The sequence below is a fragment of the Engraulis encrasicolus genome, chromosome 7, assembly GCF_034702125.1.
Source record: "Engraulis encrasicolus isolate BLACKSEA-1 chromosome 7, IST_EnEncr_1.0, whole genome shotgun sequence".
NCBI classification, from domain to species: domain Eukaryota; kingdom Metazoa; phylum Chordata; class Actinopteri; order Clupeiformes; family Engraulidae; genus Engraulis; species Engraulis encrasicolus.
The window spans coordinates 9,145,560-9,169,018 of record NC_085863.1 but is presented as its reverse complement, the minus strand read 5'-3'; the positions used below and the strand labels follow the sequence as shown (position 1 = coordinate 9,169,018).

Below are 23,459 nucleotides of genomic sequence, written 5' to 3'. Positions count from 1 at the left end.
TGCCCAATGCTTCTCAACAGGCAATAATGGACGGCATGCTACATTGACACAAAGATCACACACACCGCTCACGCACACATACATTAACACACACACACAAACCAACACACGTTATTCTCAACAGGCAGTGATGGACCGGGATCTGGCCAGGACAGGAAGAAAATGTTACAGTGACACCAAGGTCACCACCAGCGCAAACCAGGATCTGGAGGACAAACGATACACAGCACACACACACACACACACACACACACACACACACACACACGTTGTGATGAACACACATGCTTATACACTCGCATGAGCACACACACACACACACACACACACACACACACACACACACACACACACACACACACACACACACACACACACACACACACACACACACACACACACACACACACACACACACACACACACACACACACACACACACACGTTGTGATGAACACACATGCTTATACACTCGCATGAGCGCACACACACACACACACACACACACACACACACACACACACACACACACACACACACACACACACACACACACACACACACACACACACACACACACACACACACACACACACACACACACACACACACACACCTTCAAGTGATACTTGGCCCCTGATCTCTTCCTTGGACTGCATAGTGACTTGGCACCTAGACACTTTGGACACTTTCTAGTTTTTGATCTTGTGTGTGTGTGTGTGTGTGTGTGTGTGTGTGTGTGTGTGTGTGTGTGTGTGTGTGTGTGTGTGTGCGCAAGTGGGATAGGGAGATCTGTCCCTGTGAATATATGTGCAATGTTGTGTGTAATGTCCTTGTGTCTTCTTCAGTATTGATGTATGTATGTCTCCATTTTTCCCCTTCCCCTAACTTTGACCCGAGTTATGTGCATCTTGAAATGTCCATATGGGCATTTGTGTATTTATAAGCTACATACTGTATGGGACACCTTCATTTCCCCCTGGGGATCAATAAAATGACTCTACAACTCTAACTCTACAGAAGAGACTTTGCTAAAAGGAGCACACACACTGAAGTCAATGAGGCAGACAATGAGACAGCTGATGAGATTTCCTGGCAGCGAGGAGATATTTCATTTGGATCATTTGCTTGTTGTTGGAGAATACAATGAGAAACTTTACATCTTATCAGAACCATCTGTCCTTTTGTAATAGGTCACTGTACACACAATACAAAGGGCTTTATGTGTTTCAATGATTAACACTGCTGGCATCACCCACCTCAGGTTACCCTTGCCTTGGTGTATAGTTCAGAGGCCTATACTACAAAGCTGGTTCAGGATAAGTTACGGTTAAGTTAAGAGGTAAATCATCTAATAGAAGAGCCTGGAGTCCTAATTTTATGAAGAAAAGCTCTTGTATTAAATGATTTACCTCTTAACCCTATCCAGACCGGGCTTTTTTGGCATTCCTGGGACCGGGGGGGGGCTCTTTTGACCCCCACGTCATAACTTAGGAACCGAATGGCGTATGACCACCAAACTTGGAGGGAATGATCTTCAGCCAAAGATCTATGAATGACATCAGTTTGGTGTCATTATTGTATATTATGATGTCGTTATGATGTCATTTCCTGATTTTATTGCCCAAAATGTCACCTTAATGTATTTTCCATCTAACTTGGGTAATGCACATTAATTTTGGTTATTATGTGCATCAGACCACTTCAAATGTTCACAAGGGTGTCTGATGCTAATGAAAATGCAAAAAAATATGAAAAGTGAAGATGATGAGACTTAGATAAGTGATTTTTGGTCAGGCGTACCTGTCAGAAAACCGTTGCCATGGCAACAACAAAAATGATAAACCTAATCTTTTGGTATCACATTGTAGCCAACTTCATTTTAGGACAAGTAAAAAAGTTTCGTAGTCATAGCTTTTGTCATTCAGGAGTTATAGGACATCAAAGTAGGTGCGGGCACTTCACTTTAACTTAACCTTAACTCATCCTGAACCAGCTTTGTAGTGTGGGCCGCTGCTCTACCAATGTATTGATGACTTTGTCTGGAAGGACTGATGCATTTAAATTTGAAGTATGTTTGTACTTCCTTCAAAGTGTAAATGGTTCAACAAAGTGACTTGTCCGAAGGCTCCAGGCTAGAACTAAATGTAAATGAGTTTTGCTGCTGATGGTTTAATCCTGCCCTGATGACAGCTGAGCGTACGACCACAAAGGACCTACTAGGTGGCACAAACGTTGGACAAACATGACCATGCAAACACACTGCCATCTACTGACAAAAACAGAGCACTCACATATGATTCCATTACTCCTATTAAGGTCTTCCCCAAGAGTCACTCAAGCAGGTTACCAGTGAGATTCAGAATTGAGTTTAAAACTCTTCTGATAGACTGTAAATCACCAAATGGCCTCGGCCCTAAAAATATTGTGTAGATATGCTAGAGCAATTTCAACCTAAAAGATGTCTTAGTTCTTCAGAGACTCCCTCTACTGGTTGTGCCCAGGGTAAAATCCAGACAGGGTGAAATGGCATTTAGTCCTTTGGCTGCTAAATGCTGGAACTAGCTTCCTGTTCAAATTAGAACTGCCCCCAGTGTCAAAATAATAATAATAAACAGCTCTATTTTCATTTGCCTTTGGTCATAGTTCTACTCTCGATAATACAATAATACTTTCTACAATACACACGTATATTTTTGCACCAGCATAATTTCACAAAAATGGAAAAATGTCAATTAACCCTGGGGGTGCGCGGCCTGCCATAAGGGGGTGCACAAGCTGAATAGACCAATGGTGGATATGTGTGTTTTTAAGCAGCATTAATGAACAATAAGTAGTTTTTAATGGTATGGTGAATTGTATGCTGGAAGGGTCTATTGGAAGTGTATTTTTTTAAAGTGTATTTACTTTGTCATACATCAAGTTACATTGTAATGACGGCAGAAAAAAACATTGGGTGATTTGCTATCCCATAGCGCAAACATATTTATGCTTAGGGGGTGCGCGAGCCACATTAAAATGCACAAGAAGGTGCGCAGGGAAAAAAGTTTGGGAACCGCTGGTATATACTATTGACCTCACTTTTCTGTCGTAAGCTCAACAGGTGTTGTATTAAACTTACTCCATGATCACTTTGGAAATAACTGTTCAACTGTTTGGAAATAGTTGTTCAAAATGTTACCTTTCAACAGGTGTACTCAGTATTGCTGTGCACTGTATGACAATGTGCTATACAAATCCAATTGCTATTGCTATATTGCTATAATGAAAACAGCAAGAGAAGTTTAGCTCACTTTGTTTTACATTGAAATGAGGAGCATGCTGAAAGTTCAGTCACTTCACTTTTTGTACATGATCTAGAGATAACTTTTTATATACAGTACGTGTGATACACGGCAAAAAAGTTTTTTGTTAGACATCTCTGAAATAGGTTGCAGTGGCACGCTGCTATTGGGTGTCCATTTTGAAGACATTCTGAAACAGTTCTGCTGTGTTTGCTTAGTTTATTGGGAGGGAATCTTTGTAATTATCTACAAAGCACATCACTTCTTTAACTTTTTTTTTATCAGTGCCTAGTTTTCTATAAGTGGTTAATCATAAAGAAAATGTGAGGCTATGACCACCACCAGGTTTCTGTGCATGTTCAGTTATTAGCATTGAATCATCCTGTGACAAACAGCATTTAAGGAATAAACAGATGAATGTCTTATGTTATGCTGAACCCACTAATTAAATACATTTAATCTATTTATAAATAAATAATAAAGTCGCCGCACCATGATAAGGCACCATCAGTGAAGCGACACATCCAGAAAAGTGCAAAGAAAAACATACACACAAAGAAATGTGATGTTGAATTGAGCAATGAAATGTAATTCAAGTCGGGACACACCACATTTGAGATGCCATCCGCAAGCGGAAGTGCACATAGACACTGTAAAACTACAATGCACTGTGGTCAGACATTTCTTGAAAATGTGGTGGTAAACTACTCCAGTAGCCGACTGTCAAGTCCACTCCTTCATTTCCCAGCCAAGGGCCACGCTCCTCTGACACTTCCATGGCACGGTGTGTCTGCGCCGGGGGGGAAGTGCCACATGGGGCTGTGGTGGCTGAGGCAGGCCGGTCTGGAGGACCAATTGTGGGGCCTGACTGCAGGAGGCATGGGCCTCCCCCGGGGATCCAGCATGAGACAGGGCCGTGCCTCAACTGGTGCCCTCACGGCGGGCACGGCTCCCCAGGGCATTGGCAGCAGAGGCTGTGGTGGTGGCGGTAGAGCCGGGTACATCACCTAAAGCACGCGCGCACACAAAAATCAAAAACCCACAAGCATACAAAATGAGCATGGAATACTACTGAAATTATCAAATCTGTGCAGCACACTGAAAAAAATACTGTATGAGGCTTCAAAAGGGAGGTTTACTATCCTTCCGACCTCTGCTAGATGGCATCCATTACACCAGGGGTGTGGAACCTTTTCTATTCGAGGGGCCACTTCAAATTCCTACAAGGTTCATAAAAGTCCTCCGAGGGCCGTACTATGAACACAAATCAGGATTTCCCCATGCAATTTAGGCCTATAGTGAAGGTAGACACCTTTAAAACAGTCCCCACCTTATCTATGTCCCCTGAATATAACTTAATTGCATTGGAAATGTAATTTCTAAGATTCCTTTACAAAATATGTCATATTTCATGTGAAGTTGCATAACATTAAAATGATATCGGGGGCCGGAGACAACGGCCTCAAGGGCCGCAAACGGCCCTCAAGACATAGGTTCCCCACCCCTGCCTTACCCCTACCTGTAAAGGAGGGGTCCTGTTTTGGAACGGCGTGGCAGCAGCAGCGGCAGCGGCAGGTCTGTCTTGTGGCGACGAGGCTGACGCTGAGCTCTGGTGCTCTGGCGAGGAGGAGACGCTGGAGAGGCTCTCTGAGGAGGCGGTGCAGTAATCGCTGTCCGGCTCCGAGGGAGGGGTGGCCAGCCCGTGGTCGTATTCAGCGGCGGCATGGGAGAACACACAGGGAGGACCACCACCGTCGTCGGACACTTTTTCCAGGGCACTTCTCACTCTCAGCAAGACGTCGTCATTGTCGACATCCTGAGCGTCGCCAATGAACCTTGCGAGGGTAAAAGGTGGAGTGTCCTCGCTGTACCTGAGGGCAAGGGAGTCATGAAGACTTGGGAAACTCTTCTCTCTCTTAACACACACACTTCAAATTCATAATGGTCAAAAAAGAAAGTCTAGGTTTATGGTTAAAAAAAACCCTGCATCACAGTACTAACTAAGGAGACTGCGTTTCCACATTAGGATATAAGGATGGTTGTTTGTCACATGCATAGAAATGCTGGGGGATGAGAGGACGGTGTCAAAGCTCTTTTAATATAAGAAGTGTAAAATAATAAAAGGTTGGCCTGGGCATACTTTAGGATGGGTGCATGTGTGAGAGACAGTGGTGTAGTGGGGATTTTTAAAGTGGTGGTACGCGATTTGTAACGTCATCAAATAATTAGGCACCTTATCATCTCAACCCCCCCCCCCAACTGTTCTTGATCTACGGTCATTGCTTCTCCGTTTTCATCTGTTTGGTCAATCTCCTGCTATACTGCTACAAGCTCATTGCTTGTTGTATTCAAACATGGGCAGAAGATTTTTAAATCTCACTTCAGGAGAAGTGGATGGACTGCGCACCCCCCACTACACCCCTGGTGAGAGAGTAAGGACTGGTTGTGTGCAGCGCTGTGTGTGTGGCAGGGAGGGGAAGGACTGTGAGTGAAGTGATGGCTACAAGTGCATGTGCTTGATGTGATGAAAGGGGCATGAGGTAGTCCTACTGCATAGTGTGTGTGGTTGTTAGAGAGGGCATTCAGTATTGTGTGTGTGTGAGTGAGTTAGTGAGTGAGTGAGCCAGCATGGACTGTGGGATGTATGGGCAATGTAGCCTATAGAGAGAACATAGTTGGACTGTGTGCGTGGGAGGAGCATGGACTGTGGGAGTGGTTACCTGCAACTTGAGGGTGCTTACCTGCGGGACTCACTAGTTCGACGCCCTTTCGGTACTTACCGCTTGCGTCATACGAGCCTAAACCTAACCATAACCCTAACCTTAACCCTAACCCTATAATTTAAATTGCTTGTTTGAAATGTTTGATTACCATGTGAAGTACCGAGAGGGCGTCAAACTAGTGGGTCCCGCTTACCTGCAGCTGACTTCTCCCGGGTCGACCCAGACGGTGAGTTCTGGAGGCAGGCCCAGGTAGCAGTACTGCACCCCCGTCTCCAGGCAGGCCGACAGCAGCTCAGGATCCACGCTCTGGTGACCATTAACACGAATACACCTGCGCATGAAATCAAACAAAGAAATATTTACGATATTTTCCCAGATCTACAAATTTGCCATTTATAGGCTATTCATATCTCACTCACTAAATACACTTTAATTTTAAAAATTACATATTTATAAAAAGTTTTTCTGTTTGGAAAAAATGCTTTTGCCCATTTCCCATTGTCAATTGCTTTGTTAAAAAAATAATTTAAAAAAAACATGTAGCATAATCGTCCTTCACCTAAACGCTTGACCTTTTGTAGGGTTATCGGGGTACCAGTGACCCTTGTACTTCATTAGTAGAAGACCCATGACTCTCTCCACGAAGATGTCCACCTGCTCAGGATCCAGCATGTCTGCCCTCGTCAGCAGCGTTTTCAGCAATATTCCAACCGCCTCGACTTCTTTCCTCATTCTTTCAAGGTCAGTGCTGAAAACACTCTGCATAGTGAATAAGGGAAAATACACATGATGCTCTCGTGCATCGCATTAATGATTTGACGTTCCATTAATAAACTTAGAATCACATGGTAGGCTACAAACATAGGCCTATGTGATGACATTTGGCCATTGCCTCATTGGTTTTTGGTCAGCTGAAGTCTTGCAAAAAAGCATTTTAAGTCTCGACCACTCACCTCGATAATGACGGACTGTTTTGGGCTTCTTCAAGCCGTTTTCCCTTCCAATGGGCCATTTTTCTATGCTTGTGTTGTGTAGTTCTAATCATTTGCCAACGTGCACCTGTCAGTGTGGCCCTCACGGGTGCTGGTCGACCCTGGCCTGCAGTTTGGCCGCAAATGTGCAAATTTGGGGTGTCACTCCTCGCTATGAATTACTTCTGTTGCTTTTTATTTTATTTTAAAAAGGAATTAAGTTTATACATATTTGCAAATAGTGATGGCTATTTTGGTTGCAAATACATGGTGAAATAAATTGTTTTCCTGTAGCTAAATAGAACTCTTATTATGGCGTTTCGTGCATTATTACTACCCGGAAGTTCAAGCGGAAGTTTACATTCCAGCCACTGACTGCTGCTGTGGTAGAGCACGAGTTGACAAGAAACTTTTATATTTCGTTGCTTTATTACATTTATCGCCGGTCTGTGTCTTCTGTGTTACTTTTATGATTCCACTGTAGTACCCCCCCAACATGAAAAACAAAAGCGAATCAACCTCGGCTACTACAGGGACAGCGACGCAAATGGTAAGCAGCATCATACTACTAAGGATGCTACTCACCCAGGTGGGAAATTGTAAATAAACTCTTCTTTCTATTGCCTTGCAGATTCCTACAATGGACGAGAGAGGTGTCAACACCGATCCAGATTGGGAAAACAAGATGGTGATTATGTCCAAGTTGGCCTACATCCTCTTTAGAATGGCTAGCGTGGTGTGAAACATACACTTGGGTTGCTGTTGTATCCCAAAGGGCTTCTTATCAATTCGAGCCATTTTAATGTCATTGAACTGGACCTATGTTATGACTAAAATATTCCCTGACCTTGATACAGCGCCCAAGTTAGCCCATGGTACGTTTTAATTAAGTGTAGGCCTATCTGTCTGCAGAGGTTTCTAGAAGAGGAGACCCAACTCTTGACACAAGAGTATGATGACATCCGACAACAGCACGAGACTCAAACCAAAGAACACAAGAAGAAGGTCAAAAACCTACAACAGATGATCGCTGATAAGAAATCTCAGCATCAGGTTTGTGCCGCCTGGTTTTGACACAAGTATGCTGCTGACTAGTTAGTACTATTTAGGCTAATGTGACGGTGTTGAAATGATGATGATGCATTTGAATGTTTAATACCCAGGAGAACTCCTTCAAAAGTATCTGCTTAGGTGAAAAATACATGAAGCACTACAGTAGAATGTGATCACGTAATGAAACAACCAATTGTGATCATATATTCTGCTGTATAGTACATAAGGACCGAACAAAACCAATACTCTTTGCTGAACACGTTTTGTCTTACCTTCTTTGTTTCACATTTTCTGTTGGCATTCATTTGCTTTGACTGCCTACGCCACAGATGCTTCTGGACAAATTAGGTTCTCTTCATCTGAAACTGGAACATAGCAACAGAAAGGCACACCAGAAGAAATTCCTTGCCAAAAAAGAAGCACTTCTCACAGAGTTGAAAACAATAGAGACCAAAGGGAAAAGGTAAGACAAAAAAGATTATTATTGTCGAATATTGTGGAAGTTAGCATGTCAATTGTGAAGAAATATAGAAGCTGACTGCAAGTGGTTTCATCCTATCAGTTTGACAGACGAGTTGGAGGCCAAGAGGGAAGCACTGCGCATACTGGAGGAAGAGCACGAAGCAGAGAAGTTGGTAGCACACACACACACACACACACACACACACACATACACATACACACACACGCACACACACCGAGGGGCCAGTTGTCCCGGGCCCAAAGAAAGTTGAGGCCCTGAATTGGGACCCCATTAGATTGAACGTATTGAGGAGGGAGCCTTTTCAGATGGTTTTGTTCCAGGCCATACACACACACACACACACACACACACACACACACACGTGCGCGCGCGCACATGTACATGCACAGCCACATACACACAGACAAATTCAAATATGTGTACATACATGTACTGTTACACCTTGCACTGAATCAGTAAATATTCAACTGATTGAGATGTAAAAAATAAAAAACCCACTGTGTTGAGTGGAGACGTCTAACTGATCCTTGTGCTTGTTGACATGCAGAGAAACGTTGCAGAGCGAGATTACTGATCTCCGGAGCGAGAGAGACAACCTAAAGAAGGAGCTGGAGGAGGGGGACGGAAATGCAGTGAAGGAAGAGGTACAGTAAAGAGGGAAAACATAACATGGACTTGTAGACGCCCCCTAGAGGCAGCAAATACAATTCACTGATGTAGCATCTAGTAGTAGTAGTCCTAATAATAATAATAATAATAATAATACATTTTATTTATTAGCACCTTTCAAAACACTCAAGGACACTGTACAAAGAAAATAGTAAAAACAAGACGTATTTAAAGCTCAGAGAATTTAAACAAAATAAATAAAGCAAAACAAAGTTTAACAGTCATAAAGAATAGGGCTATTGAAATCGTTGACTTTTCAGTCTGGATTTGAACAGGGTAGAGTCAATATTGCAGATGTCAGGGGGAAGAACATTCCAGTGCTGGGGAATCAATGGGCAATCCGTAGTGCTTTCAGAGTTGATGCTCCGAAGACTAGTGATGAGGACACCTGTATTCATTAGTTTACCATCCAGTGCCACACATATTCCAAATGACTTGGTTTCACCTGTCCAATTCAACCAGCTGTTTGCCTGTGCTTGAAGCTTGGAAGCACGATCACATCATATCATGTGGTTGTTTTCTCAACTGAAGGGTAACAGAACTCGGAAAGGGTGTATCATGATGCTGCCTTCTTGCACCGCGATACAGTATCGTGACTCTGCATATCATGATGTATCTGTTAGATGCAATATTGTTACTGCCCTAATGACTATCATGATAGGAAAAGCTGCTGTATGTTGTGCGGTTTCATGTGAAATACTGTATATGATGTGAAACTTCCAGTAATTAGTAACAGCCAACATGTTGCTTTGTGTACAGATCGCTGCCCTGGAGCTGCAGAGAGAGGTGTACATGAGTGAACTGGGGGAGTGGCTTGCGGAAGCAGAGAAGCATATCAAGTCACTAAGGTATGTGTACACTTTTCCACAATCGTGAGGTTTTGTTAATGCATTATTATTATTTGATGAACCATTACATTCTGGATTTGGTTTGTATCATTTTTCTTTTGTCTGAATATGTTTCATTCAATGCTGTATCAGTGTATGTGTGCCCTTCGAGCGGAAAAGAACTTGACGTTTGTGGGGAAAGCATGTCTACGTATACTGTATATATGCACATGATAAAACTTGAACTGAAAGGATTGAGTGTGGCTAATCAAATTGCGTAGGATGAACACAATGCCGGAGTTCCTGCATCAGAGTCTGGAGTGGGAGAGGAAGATGGCTGCCATGCGAAACACCATGTCCAACCTTCAGGTGAGTGCTGCTGACGCTGCGAGCACACTGCAAGCACGGGGCGTAGGCGAAACATGTCCGAATATATCCGTGCTCAGTCCGAAACGGTTGAAATGCATGAAAACAGATCATTCTTTGCACACCGAAGCACAGTGTGAGCACGGAGCACGGACAGGCACGTGCGCGGGAGCCCGGACATGTCCCCGTTGCTCCTTGAAAATAGAACTTGGCCTTGCCGTGACCTATCGGTAGGGCACTGGTTTACTATGCCGGCAACCCAGGTTTGATTCCAGCCCGGGTCATTTGCCGATCCTTCCCCGTCTCTCTCTTTCCACTCATTTCTTGTCTGTCCTCCACTGTCCTGTCAAAATAAAGGCAAAAAAGCCCTGAATTTTTTTTTTTAAAGAAAGAAAATAGAACTCTTTCCTGCGCGAGCCTGCATTTGCTATAGTGTGTCTTTGACTTAAACCCACCCAATCAAGCTGTTGTAAATGCTCCATTATCACTAGATCCAAATCAGAGGGTAATTTGATTGTGAAGAGATAGAAAGCTTGATCAGACTGGCCTAGTGGTGGAATTTAGTGTAGTGACACAGAAGACATGGCAGGTCCAGGCTACGGCTACACTGAAGAATGACACCATTGCCAATTCAAGTGTAAACAAACCTCTTAAATGGACATCCTCTTGGCATCATTAGAGTGTGCATTCCAATATGCGGACTCCGTCCTCCACTTGTGCTTGTGGCCTCGCGTTTTGCTAACGCCCTGCCTCCGTGGAGAAAACAAAAAAGTTTCCCCGCTGTCAGCCTAGCCACAACAATTTTTGAGGGACTGTTCTTCATTCACCATACCGATTGCAAAGAAGAAAATCACTTTAGAGAGACTTTAAATTCAGTTGCTTATGATTCTGCACTGGCACACAGCTGCGCAAACACTCCTCTCTCTCTTCCTGTAGGAGCAGTTCAACAAGATGATCTCACAGATTCGAAATGGTCAAACTCTGGAGGATCTTCCAACGGTCAGCATGCCCCATCTACCAGAGATACCACTGGTAAGTAACGGACCATGATGTGGCTGGCCATACCCCATCTACCGTAGATGCAAGTGGTTAAGTGAGACATATTACCATGCCCCTGTGAATCAATTGTGATTAATTAATTCATTAATTTACTTCATTAATTAATAATTAACTAATTGTTGATCACATTTACTGCTACATTTACTTCTTATGGATTGGTTGTGCCTCTGTCTGTTAATCTCCACAGTTGCTGTACTTCAGCCAGCCAATCCACCCCGCCCCGATGACTACGATGCCCCCCCACCCCGGCCTCTTCCCCGGCCGCCCGCCGCCCCAGAGGCCTCCGTTCCTCTCGGGGCCTCCCCTGATGCCCCCCCACCCTGGCCTTCTGCCCACGCCCATAGCCAGGCCGCCCCCTCCAGGCATCCCGCACCGCCCCATATACCCCCCCCACCACCACCACCAGCCAGCGCTCCAGCCTCCCCACCGGGGCATGCCGCCCCCACACAGAGGCCCGGGCCCGGGCCCCATAGGCACCATGCCACAGAGGCAGGCCCCGCTGGCCACCACATCGCCACCGCAGCCCGCCCCTGCCCTGGCCCCGGCTGCTGCTGCTGCTGCTGCTGCTGCTCCTGCCCAGCCTGCCCAGCCCTCTCAGCTGGATAAGGTGCTGCAAATGTTGGGCACGCGGCTACCTAACAAAACAAGGTACGTCTGACTGGAGGACTGGAGGCTTCAGTCAGTTTGGTCTTGTAATTGGAGGGTCATACAGTAGGTCTGATTCCGGTGTTCCTGTTCCACTTTGAGAAACATATGGGTGAGGCATTGATCCATTAATAGAGGTGGCTTTTTGTAGGTCATGCTCCACAACGGAACGTCTTTAGTGTCAGTGTCAGCGTGCTGTGACCCCCCCCCATCAATGAAGTGTACCGTATTTTTATCATTGACAGTCGCCAACCTTGATATATATGGAAAATTTGGCCCCTTTACTGAGAGGAAGCTGAAAAACTGGCCCTCATTGACATTTGATTGAATACCCCTGCCCTAGCTCCATAACATAATAGAAGTAGAAAAGTAATTGGAAAAAATCGAATCGAATTGTGTCGTATCATGGGGAATTCTTAAGTATTGAAAATAATCAAATCCCGAAATCGATACTGTATTGTATCGTCATGGAGGCTGTGATTTACTAGCCTGGCGACGCCATCCATGTACTCCACCCAAAGATTTGTCTGGCAAAAGCCTGGAGCTCGGTTCTCTGTGTTTCGCCAATCAGCAAACAGTTGAGAGTGGTGACGTAGAACTCACCCGCGAGCTCCCTTACTGATTGGTTAAGGTAACTATATTCACACTTTCGTTTTGTTATTTGTATGCCTTTGCGACGCTAAACCGTAACAGGCATGCTAATAAAGCACAATATGGGTTTTAATTTGAGTTTGGAACTTCAATTAATTTAAATGATAGAGTAAGATCAAACCATCTCCCATCGTCCATGGAGACGGATTCCTCATGGCTTTTGCCAGACTGATTGACGGAGTCAACAGTCGGCTATTCGCCCAGGCTAGTGATTTACTAGCCTCGCACACCATCCTACGTACTTCCGCCAAGACACTTTGCTATCCGCACTACGTCTGGTACCTGTCTTCTGTGGAGCGATGTTGACTGGAGGATTTGCGCCGGTGTTCTGACAAACAGTCCTACATTGTAATTTTATCCTACGGTAGGATGTTCTGTCAGACATGTCTGTTAAACGGTCCTACATCGCCATAGATAGACGCCAGACATGTTTGTTCAACAACTTCTGATTTTTCAGAAAATGTCCTTCCTGCTTCCTGCAATCGCGTCAGATCAAACAAAGTCCAGACCATGAATACGAAATGGAAATGGTAGTATTATGGGATGGTCAGGACCAGGCTAGTGATTTCCACCCCTGGTTGTGTTGTGTCCTGCAGGTCGGAGTTGACCTCGGCGCTGCAGCAGATCAAGTCGGCGCGCGGCACGCTGGCGGGCATGGCCATGGAGGAGCTGTGCCAACAGGTGGCAGAGAGGCTGGAGCACGCACAGAAACCTGTGAGCACTCGATTACTTAAAATACATCACACACACACACACACACACACACACACACACACACACACACACACACAGACCGTCATGCATTCGCTCGCACATAGCATGGACACATACGATACAGTGAGACAGTGATGGAAGAGAAAGGACAAAAGGATTTACACCGGAAAGGTGGATGCTATTAGAGGACCATCAAAGCTTTACTTATCAGTCAAAAAACTGTATCTACTGTGGTTCAAAACAGATGGATCTGCAACTGGGTCACAGAAACATTCATGGAGAATTCTCACACTCACAAACAAAAAAGAGTAACTGTTTAAACCGATCTGTGTAAAAATCTCTTTTGTATCTTCTCCCCTCTCCCATCTGCTTGTCAGGCCATGAAGCCTATTGGCCCTCCTCAGCAGTCTAAGATGCAGCAGCCACCCCCTCATGCGCTCCACCACGCCCCCCCTCAGCACCCCCACCTGATGCAGGGCCTGCAGCCACCACCTCAGCGCACACAGGTAATAGGCTCGTTCGTTAGGATTTTCTAACCACAATGCATCAAACTGGCAAAGTGCGGATGCCCACTGCCTAGCAAAAATCTTACTGCGTGGTCACAACCGAGCCCAATAACAAGGCTCCAGGGTAGTTGGGACTAGTCTAGAGGGCCACGTTGTATGAAAGTCTGAGTACTTCATCTCGTTCTTTGCTGTTGCTTGTGACTTCTTTCCTCAGTGTTGCCCTGCTTCCATGGTGACAACAGTAGTTTACCCACTGTCAACCTAGGCAGAGCAGCTTTTTTTTGGGGGGGGGGGGCTTTCCCCCATTCAACATCCCGGTTGCAAATGAAATTATGACTGTTAAATTGTGGTTTTGTGAGACATTAAATAGAACTTCATTGATAACCAATGACCAATGATAGCTTGTCATGAAAACTGCTCATGAGGAACTGGTTTGACCCGCACCCTTTGGTTGGGCAGCTTCTATTAGCAAGGCACATCATTATCAGTTTTCTTGAAATTGCATCATGTCTGTGGCCGTTTGCACAATCCTTAATGCTGGATGCTTCACTCATGTCTTATACAGGAAGGTGTCTCCAAATATCACTGTCCGTTATCAGTTGAACATTCAATGCCTTTCCTCCATATGCAGTAGCTCTGCTACATCTCCATCAGTAATGTGCAATGGCAGTGAGCAGTGGCAATAACCTACTCGGCTACATGGAAAACCAATTTGAACTTTGCAGAAAAAACACATTAAATTTTGACTGAAATTGTCATTAACCTTGTTACATTGGTGTTAAAGAAATATAATATCTCCCATTTTTTGCTCTCTAGTGCAGTACAGCACTCTTAAATGCAGGTTGATAGTCTGCCATTCAGGCTAGGGATGCACCGATACCACTTTTTTGAAAAGGGATTCAAGTACGAGTACATTAATACATGTTCTTGCCGATAGAGTACCGATACCGATACCCTTTACCACCAACATACAATGAAAATAAATGCATGGCCTTTTTTTCCACCTGTGATATTTTTTATTGTCCACCCCCCCCTCCCCCCCCAATTCCCGTCAGTCGGTGCCCAGCTTCTGCCTGGTGTGTCAGGGCCAAGTAGACGAACACACGCAGCATAAAATGAGATGCTCCCACGTTATTCATAAACAGGTAAGAACATCTTGTCATGTCATACCACACAAGAATATACAGTATTTGATCTGAACGTTATGCATGATGAATATAGTCACTAACATACACAGTGAATCAAGTGAATGCTTTTAAATGAGTTTGCACACAACGTGATGGGGGAAAATTATTTTTGAAGTCCTTATTTTGGTGAAATAAACAGAATGTATTGAATTTGCGTGTTCTTCAAGCTCATAACACTGTGTGACTCACTCTAGTTGTCTGTTGCATTTCAGTGTGTCCATGTATGGCTCCAGTCTGGAACGAATAAGGAATGTCCCATTTGTCCCGATTGAAGAAGAAAACACACACACACACACACACACACACACACACACACACACACACACACACACACACACACACACACACACACACACACACACACACACACACACACACACACCTCAAAATAGACACAGAAATATTCTCAGTGTGTCCCCTCTCCCCACATCCTCCCTTGCGCTCATGTGCGTACACGCACACACACACACACACACACACCTACACACACACACACACACACACACACACACACACACACCTACACACACACACACACACACACGCGCACACACACACACACACACACACACACACACACACACACACACACACACACACACACACACACACACACGCACGCACACACACGCGCACACACGCGCGCGCACACACGCGCGCGCACACACACACGCACACGCACACACACATGCGTGCGCATTGAATGAATGGAATCTACAATGTGCCTTTTTTCAGGAGGATAAAAAGAATCAGTTTTGTACATATAGTTTGTTCTGTATGATAAACATTGAGTTGTACAGGAATAAATGTATGGTGGAGTATATGCCCTCAGTGTGTTCTGTTCAAAGGCCTTTGTGTAAGCGCTCTACCCTTTACAGTGACAGAGACAGAGAGAGACAGAGAATCTGATCTGCAGTTGTTTTGGTCTACTATGGCACCGCGGCGCGCATATATCATACGCCAGGACACCAAGGGCACAAGGACTATAACACCACAGGAAGACATAACTCAGGCCAGGCTTCAGCATCCATCAGGCATGGATACAGTTTAGGGTATTTTGGTCTTTATCTGTGATCAGAAATGCTCCCATCCTGCACATGCTTCCCTTATCACATGCACTGAGTAGGTTATGGGGGAGATGGTTGTGTTCATGTGTGCGGTATGCCATCAGTGTTGCCAGATTGGGCTGGTTCCCGCCCAATTGGGCTGCTTAGGATGTCCGTGTGCAGTTAAAAATGGCATTTATCAGAACCCCCCCCACACTTTTTGCCATAGAAATCAATAGAATTGGGTGGGATTTTGTGCTTCTAGGCGGGGTTTGGGCTGGAAATCATCAGACTCATCTGGCAACCCTATATGCCATTGGTGCAGCTATTTGAAGTCCGTCATGCTGAAAACGAAGAGGCAGGGGCAAGAGACTGCTGTGTGTAGTAAAGGCCAGCTCTATGACCTGGTAATGCAAATGAGAAATTGAGAAATGGCCTCTCATGATGAAAGGTTGCTGCCACCAAGCTAATATATATTGTACAGGTGAGGCATACATGCAATTTCGTTGTGTGCAGTGTTCACTTGTGTGCTGTGGAGTGCTGTGTGTCACAATGACAATGGGAGTTGGAGTTTCCCAATGGGCTTTCACTTTTCACTTTCATATTCAATATAACCAAATGCAGTCAAACTAACCACCTGCTTTGGGTAGACATGCATTGGTTATAACTTAATAATAATCATACTATGAAAACTGAAACATCTGGGCCCTGCCGACCCTGTACAGCACCCGTCTGCCATGCGGCTGACCCCGGTTCGATTCCGGGCCAGGGTCCTTTGACGACCCCCTCCCCGTCTCTCTCCCAATTTGCTTCCTGTCCACCTCTCGCACTGTCCTATCAAATAAAGTCGAAAAAGACCACAAAAAAAAATCTTAAAAGAGAAAAGACAACTGAAACATCTGATGGGGAAAAAACACTTTTAAAAAAATCAGGCACCAGGCCATATGGACATATTGTCATTAGTCTACTTAGGTGTGGCTGCATTGCATTGCATTGCATTGCTTTGCACTGCATTGCATTGCATTGCATTGCATTGCATTACGATGCTTTTATCCAAAGCAATTTACAGTATTATAAGTAGTATTGGTATTGAGTATTGGTTACCATGCGCACAGTGGACGAAGTTAGGTGCCTTGCTCAAGGGCACTCTCCAACCATGTCTGGCCTCTTAAGTCTGCTAGTAAGCATTTGCCTAGTTTTTTTAATAACTGCAGTTCAAGGAATGCTAAACTGTGTCGGATCACGTGTTGTCGCAATAAGGCAAGGTTTACAGTCCAGTCAAAATTTAGATGTCCTCCACTCCAAAGACTCATTGCAAGAATTAATACCTCCTCAACATCCAAAGGTTAAATTAATACCTGATTACTGTCCGACTTCGGTTTTCTGAATGACCCTCATAGTATTACATTACATAGTATTAAGTGTAACTAACATATTTTCTGTTAGATTACTACTTAAAGGTACACTGTGCAGGAAATGGTCAAAAAATATACTGCAACTATTCTGCTCATTGAAACTGGGCTGCCTATTGCCAAATTTGGTCTTTTCATGAAAGTTTATTAAGTAATAAATTAATATTTTCTAGTATGGCCCAAGTACAGTCATGTTTTGCAGCTAAAAATGGCTATTTCTGGAAACTCAAAATGGTGGACCATGGAGAAGATCCCCCTTTTCATGTATGAAGTGCTTTTTTCCAGTCATAATAAATACTTAGAATTTGATGGTGGTAAGTGTGAAAATGAAAAAAATGAAAAAAAGTAACATTAGTGAATGGGTAGCATAATTCTGGAAATAAACAACTAAAAATCTTACACAGTGTACCTTTAACTAATTTATGTGTTCAATAATTCATAGTTTTTAAACCACGTTGCACTTATTGAAATCTTAACCTCGGCAAAAATCCCAGGAAATCAAATAAATTTTTGAGTACACCATCATAAGTGAGGAGAGGATATTTAGAGTGCGTTTTAATATGTGACCTTGCCTCCTCCACTTGCCTCCTCCACTCGCTTCTCGTCATGATGACATCACTGACAACAGCATTATATTTCAATATCTTGCAAAAGCTCAATTGTAGAGTCTTTTTCTCGTTTGCAATTGGGATGGTCAGAAATGTTCTAAGCTATGAGATAGCCGTCTCTCATTGGCTCCCATTATAGCCCCGTTGGCGCACGCAGCCAAGTAAAAGATGAATGGGAGCCTATTGGGCTAAATGGCTCAGCAGGGATTTGTGACGATTCTGTTCTCTGGTTTGTAAAGATGTGTGCACATTCTGTACCTTATCATGGAAGTTGTATTAGAAGTGAAGTTAAAGGTTCCTGACATGGCTTTGTTCTCCCAAAGACGTGTTAGTTTTGTCCTGCAACACGCTAGCATTCGGCTAATACCTGCTGGCTGAGGAATCTCTGCGACTATTCACGACCAGAGCTGACGAGAGACGTACTCTGACTGATCCTCCTAGCAGAGACATCTATGGTCACACACCTCAACCCCCACCACCGTCCAACATGTTAATTGAAGGTGCCCAAATTCTTAAGGATGAGCGCAGTCATTTCCTTTACCCCATGTACACATGCCGCTTTTCCACCACCTTAAATGCAATAAATAACAGGTGTCCGCAACAATCCTAACATAACTTTAAACACATCGACATCTGAAGTCAGACTTAAAACTACAAAACAAATGGCGTATGCCGTAAAGTCGATTGTCACGTGTTATGTCATTGCTATAGTTGAAATAAGGGTCATTTTCACGAATCTAACACTTGACAAGATGCAAACGTGTCGGCAAATGCTTTCACTTACTCATATCTATCGAACGCGACTTCATTGTTTCCAGGGAAAAAATCACACGGGCAGATAGTTCTAAGAGAAGCGTACAGCCCCATTGGCACCCATTCATTATTTACTTGGCTGCGATAACATAGCTGCAGTGCCACTCCTGGCCACACCAGCTAGTTGTCGTTCTTGTACAAGATTCCATTTTCTTTGGGATGGTGAATGAAAAACAGTCCCCCAAAAGTTGTTGTGGCGAAGCTGACAGCTGGGAAACTTTCTCGTTTTCTCCACGGAGGAGGGGCCAGGAGGCGGGACGAGGAGACAAGCACAAGTGGAGGAGGCAAGGTCACATATTGGGATGCAGCCTTATTTAGGAAGTGCAGAGTTCATTCCAGCAGGTGGCACTGTTGATGTGACAAAGTCCTTCTCTCACAGGCCAAGAACAGAGAATGTACATTTAAACTTTAAAAAATGAAGATAAAGTATGTTAATGTGATACATTTTTATTTCAAAATAGACTAAAACATATACATATGAACATTATTTATAGAGAATGGCTGCTGTTCTATTCATTTTTTTCTCGTAGCAATCAGAGGCACTTTTGCTTCAAAACTGGTGTCTTTTTTTTTTAATAAACAGTGGTGCCCAATGAAACATTCACAACATACAAGCAAAGAATGTTAACTTCATAGTTAGTCTTTCATTTCTCATTTATACTTTTTGCTACAGATCAAGAAAGAAAAATCTTTGGAAAGGCCCATGAAACATCTACGCTGAAATCAGACCAGTCAGAAAACAAGATGGATGCAGTTGTACACCATGCTGTACTATAGTCATGTAGGCGACACTTTAATTTGTCACAAAGACAATGTACATGAGTGTAGTGTTTGAAACTTCCAAGAAAGGGTTAATGCTGCCATGTCTGATAATCCTCTGCTTGCCTAAAGGCCTGTGTAATATACAAGCTGGTCATTTAGGGATAACAGCATTGTTAAGCTTCTTTTTCTAACTGGGATGTCAAATGTGTCTATCTATGCTCAATATTATACAGCCTTTTGATAACATACGTAGTTTGGATAAAAAAAGAGATAAATCACATCATCGCTTTTTGTAATTAAGTTGGAGTTTCAGAATTTACATACAGACACAAGTTACCCAAACATTCACACACACACACACGCACGCACGACCAAATTCTCCCTTCAGCCGCATTGGCCACGCAAGTGCGCATTTTTAATAACCGCCTTGTTGACGGATTGTTCCACCACTGGCGGTGACATTGAGGAGTGTTATGGCAAGAGGGCTGCAGCCTTCACCAAGGAGGAAGAAGCTCAGAAAGGAAACTGCACATGCATCAAGAAGATGGCGGAAGTAGATGCCTGCAGGCCATAGGTGGGCAACTTGGATCTGGACTCAAATCAGTGCCACACGTTCCAAACCACCTGGGTTTACCTGTGCACTTCAACCAGGTGACTGCCCTAAATGAACTTATACAGCCGTGCAGCCCATGACATGGAGTGCGTTACAATATGCGACCTTGCCTCCTCCACTTGTGCTTGTCTCCTCATACCAGGAAGTAATATGTCATGATGACATCACTGACCACAGCATTATATTTCAATATCTTGCAAAAGCTCAATGTTAAAGCCTTCTTCTCATTTGCAATTGGGATGATGAATGAAAAACAGTCCCTCAAAAGTTGTTGTGGCTAGGCTGACAGCTGGGAAACTTAATCGTTTTCTCCACAGAGGGGCCAGGAGGTGGGGACAAGCAGAAGTGGAGGAGGCAAGGTCGCATATTGTAACGCACTCATGAACACTAGATGCCGCGTTGTAGCTTATTAGCATGGCCCCAACCCTGGGTGCCGCCGCCTTTGCCTGATATCCTATTATGTTTTTCATAGACGCCACCTACAGGACAATGTATGTATCACCTGGCCACCGATTGATGGCCGTGTTATATACCGGCTAAAACACGGCAGCGATTTGCCCTCAGCCATTCATTGTGAAAGAGGCCAGGTGATCAGGGCAATCACCTGGTTGGATAGGACGGGTGAAGCCAGGTCATTTGGAATATGTGGCACTGGAAGGTACAGTAACTGATAAATCCAGGTTGCCCGTTATTGCCTGTAGGCCATAGGCGGGTTTACTGGTGTTTCACATGCACTTAATAGCAGGTTCCTTGGGTCAGTCCACAGCCAGGTTTGCATACATTTATTGCGAACATTGCGGCAAGAGTATTTTTTAGTTTTCAGAGAAGGAAGAACGGTCCATAGGTAGGAAACCTCATTGGCTTTAGATTTGATAGCGGCCCCCAAAAGCGTTAAGAATAATAGTGGTGATAATGGGACATAACTATATAATAATATCACAGCACTGGAATTTAAGTGTTGAATAAGTTAAAAAGTTATTTTTTTCTGTTTTCATATATTGTGTGTGTGTGGTTTTTTTTCTTATTATGGTTATTCTTTTATAGGGTGTTTTGCTAACTCCGTTTCCATCCTACATTTCAAAACTTTCCCTTGGTGAATCTCTCCACCCCAAAGGCTGCATTCGAGACAACCACAACGATCAAAACATTTTCAATCACAGACAAATGCCTACATAACATCTTTTTTTAAACATTACTTTTTTTTCTTTTTCTTTTTCTTTAAAGTGAAAAGACATATTCCAGCAGATTACAACTGGGTTGTAACCCCCCCACACACAGGCACAAGGTTTTGGGATGTTTTGTAACATTGACGATTCTGGAATGCGACACCTGCACAAAAACGATTCCCTGTCTGTACTCCAAAACAACCCCCAACTACTCTAAACCCCCTTCCCCACTACCATCACCACCCGTGTTTGACCCCTGGCCAGAGGAGTCAAGCCCATGTTCAGAAAATAAAAAATCCTGCCCTGTTTTCCTTTTGACACAAGTGGCTTCACTGAGTATCTGAACTACCAGTGTTGAGTATTCAATTGCGACCAGATGATTCAAATCTGAGATGCATTGCTCAAATTCATCAACATTATTCAGGTAGCAACTTGGTTTCCAAAGGGGACATTTAACAACAACCAACTAAATTGTTAACATAGTTAACAATGACACATGAGAAACAGGGTCCATGTTGGATCATTTCTGGCAAGGATTTTTTACTTTCGGAATCCTGGATTGACTCCTCCCCCCCCTGCTCCCCCACCAACCAAAGCCCTGGCTCAGAGACCGCCCCTGGTGGCGTCTACGCTGCCCAATGACTGTACATTAGAATCATGGACTACAAGGTTCACTTTTTCCCCCCAATTCAAACACATTTGAAACATTTTCAAACACAGATTTCCTGGTTAGAAAGGCCAATGAAAAAAACTTGGTGATGGTCAATTCCAAACAGGAAATAGGAAGTAGACCATTGACAATGCTTCAAATGAACCGTGCCGTCCATTAAAATGTACAGTCATTGGCGCCGCTCGCCCGCCTGCCTGGCTCGAGCCGCGTTCTACAGATTGCGCTTGGAGGGCGGCACCAAGTGATCTGGCAGGTCGGCGGGCAGCTCGTGACCTTCCAGCTTGACCTTGATGAGGTGGTTGGCCAGCGCGAACTCCTCGTCGTCCAGGAAGCCGTCCTTGTCCACGTCGGCCAGCTTCCAGATCTTGCCCAGCACCGTGTTGGGCAGCTTGGACTTGACCATCTCCTTCTTGGCCATGGCGCCCGACACCTTGCCGTTGACGGGCGAGAGCGTGTAGAAGATCTCGTCGTAGGTGGGCTTGTCGCGCGCCACCACCCACTCCAGCTCGTCGATGCCCTCGCTGGCGCCCTCGCCGTAGCCGTGGCCGAAGGGGCCGTTCATGGTGCCCTCGAAGGCACCACCCTGCACCGACTGGCTGGGCATGGAGGCCTCCTCCTGCCGCACCAGCGTCATCAGCTTGGCGATGTCGTTGGCCAGCATGTCCTCCACCGCCTCCAGCAGCTTGGGCTTAATCACCTGGAACTTGCTGAAGTCCTGGCCGGCCAACACTTCCTGTTACAGCACACACAGAGAGAGAGAGAGAGGGAGAGAGAGAGAGAGGGGAATACCCACGTCAATACATGGACACACCACAGAGTAAAGATACACTTATGCCTTGTTCACACCAGTAGCGACCAACGTGAACGGAGCGACGGAAGTCGTTAATTCTCTATGGACGGTGCACGACCAGCGCTACCAGAGCGAATTCGCCAGGGAACTGAGCGAATTTTAACGATTGAAGTCAAGCTAATCTTATGGTAATGAGCTATGACGCGGTTCGGCGATAACCAATTGGAATGTTCACATCTCCGAATGTCCCAGGCTGTCAAGCCAGAGCCGTTATGTGATGAGCTAAATCAAACATGTCAATGTCGCGTCCAGAGCGAATACAGCGAATTCAAGGCGAAACTTCTTCTGCTACCTCCGCTACCAGGCAGCGTAATTCGCTCTTGGTCTGAACGTGACATTACTGTAGAGCACCAGGACCAAGTCCTGATCAGCCAGCACTT

At 44.6% G+C, this 23,459-nt stretch overlaps 3 protein-coding genes across 3 annotated transcripts in view; 1 reads left to right on the top strand and 2 right to left on the bottom strand.

Annotated features, from left to right (window-relative positions):
- Positions 1–3,489: 3,489 nt before the first annotated feature.
- LOC134452420 (maternal B9.10 protein-like) lies at positions 3,490–7,097 on the bottom strand. Its single transcript, XM_063202812.1, has 5 exons — positions 6,961–7,097; positions 6,567–6,755; positions 6,201–6,338; positions 4,804–5,155; positions 3,490–4,291 (listed from the first exon to the last, which is right to left on the bottom strand). Exons 1-5 carry the CDS (start codon positions 7,050–7,052, stop codon positions 4,022–4,024), a joined length of 1,041 nt encoding a protein of 346 aa, XP_063058882.1. The 5' UTR covers positions 7,053–7,097; the 3' UTR covers positions 3,490–4,021.
- Positions 6,672–15,609, top strand: rnf214 (ring finger protein 214). Its single transcript, XM_063202802.1, has 16 exons — positions 6,672–6,748; positions 7,463–7,528; positions 7,610–7,666; positions 7,891–8,031; positions 8,361–8,494; positions 8,594–8,662; positions 9,063–9,159; positions 9,944–10,032; positions 10,293–10,380; positions 11,314–11,409; positions 11,624–12,084; positions 13,329–13,446; positions 13,824–13,952; positions 15,008–15,097; positions 15,352–15,451; positions 15,522–15,609. The coding sequence occupies exons 2-15, from the start codon at positions 7,475–7,477 to the stop codon at positions 15,409–15,411; spliced, it is 1,683 nt and encodes a 560-aa protein (XP_063058872.1). The 5' UTR covers positions 6,672–6,748; positions 7,463–7,474; the 3' UTR covers positions 15,412–15,451; positions 15,522–15,609.
- A 3,840-nt stretch (positions 15,610–19,449) lies between these two features.
- ehd1b (EH-domain containing 1b) overlaps positions 19,450–23,459 on the bottom strand; it is a 42,576-nt gene continuing 38,566 nt past the window's right edge. Inside the window, exon 5 of the mRNA XM_063202803.1 lies at positions 19,450–22,962. Coding sequence (XP_063058873.1) covers positions 22,441–22,962 — 522 coding nt within the window. The 3' untranslated portion in view covers positions 19,450–22,440. The remainder of the gene's footprint in view (positions 22,963–23,459) is intronic.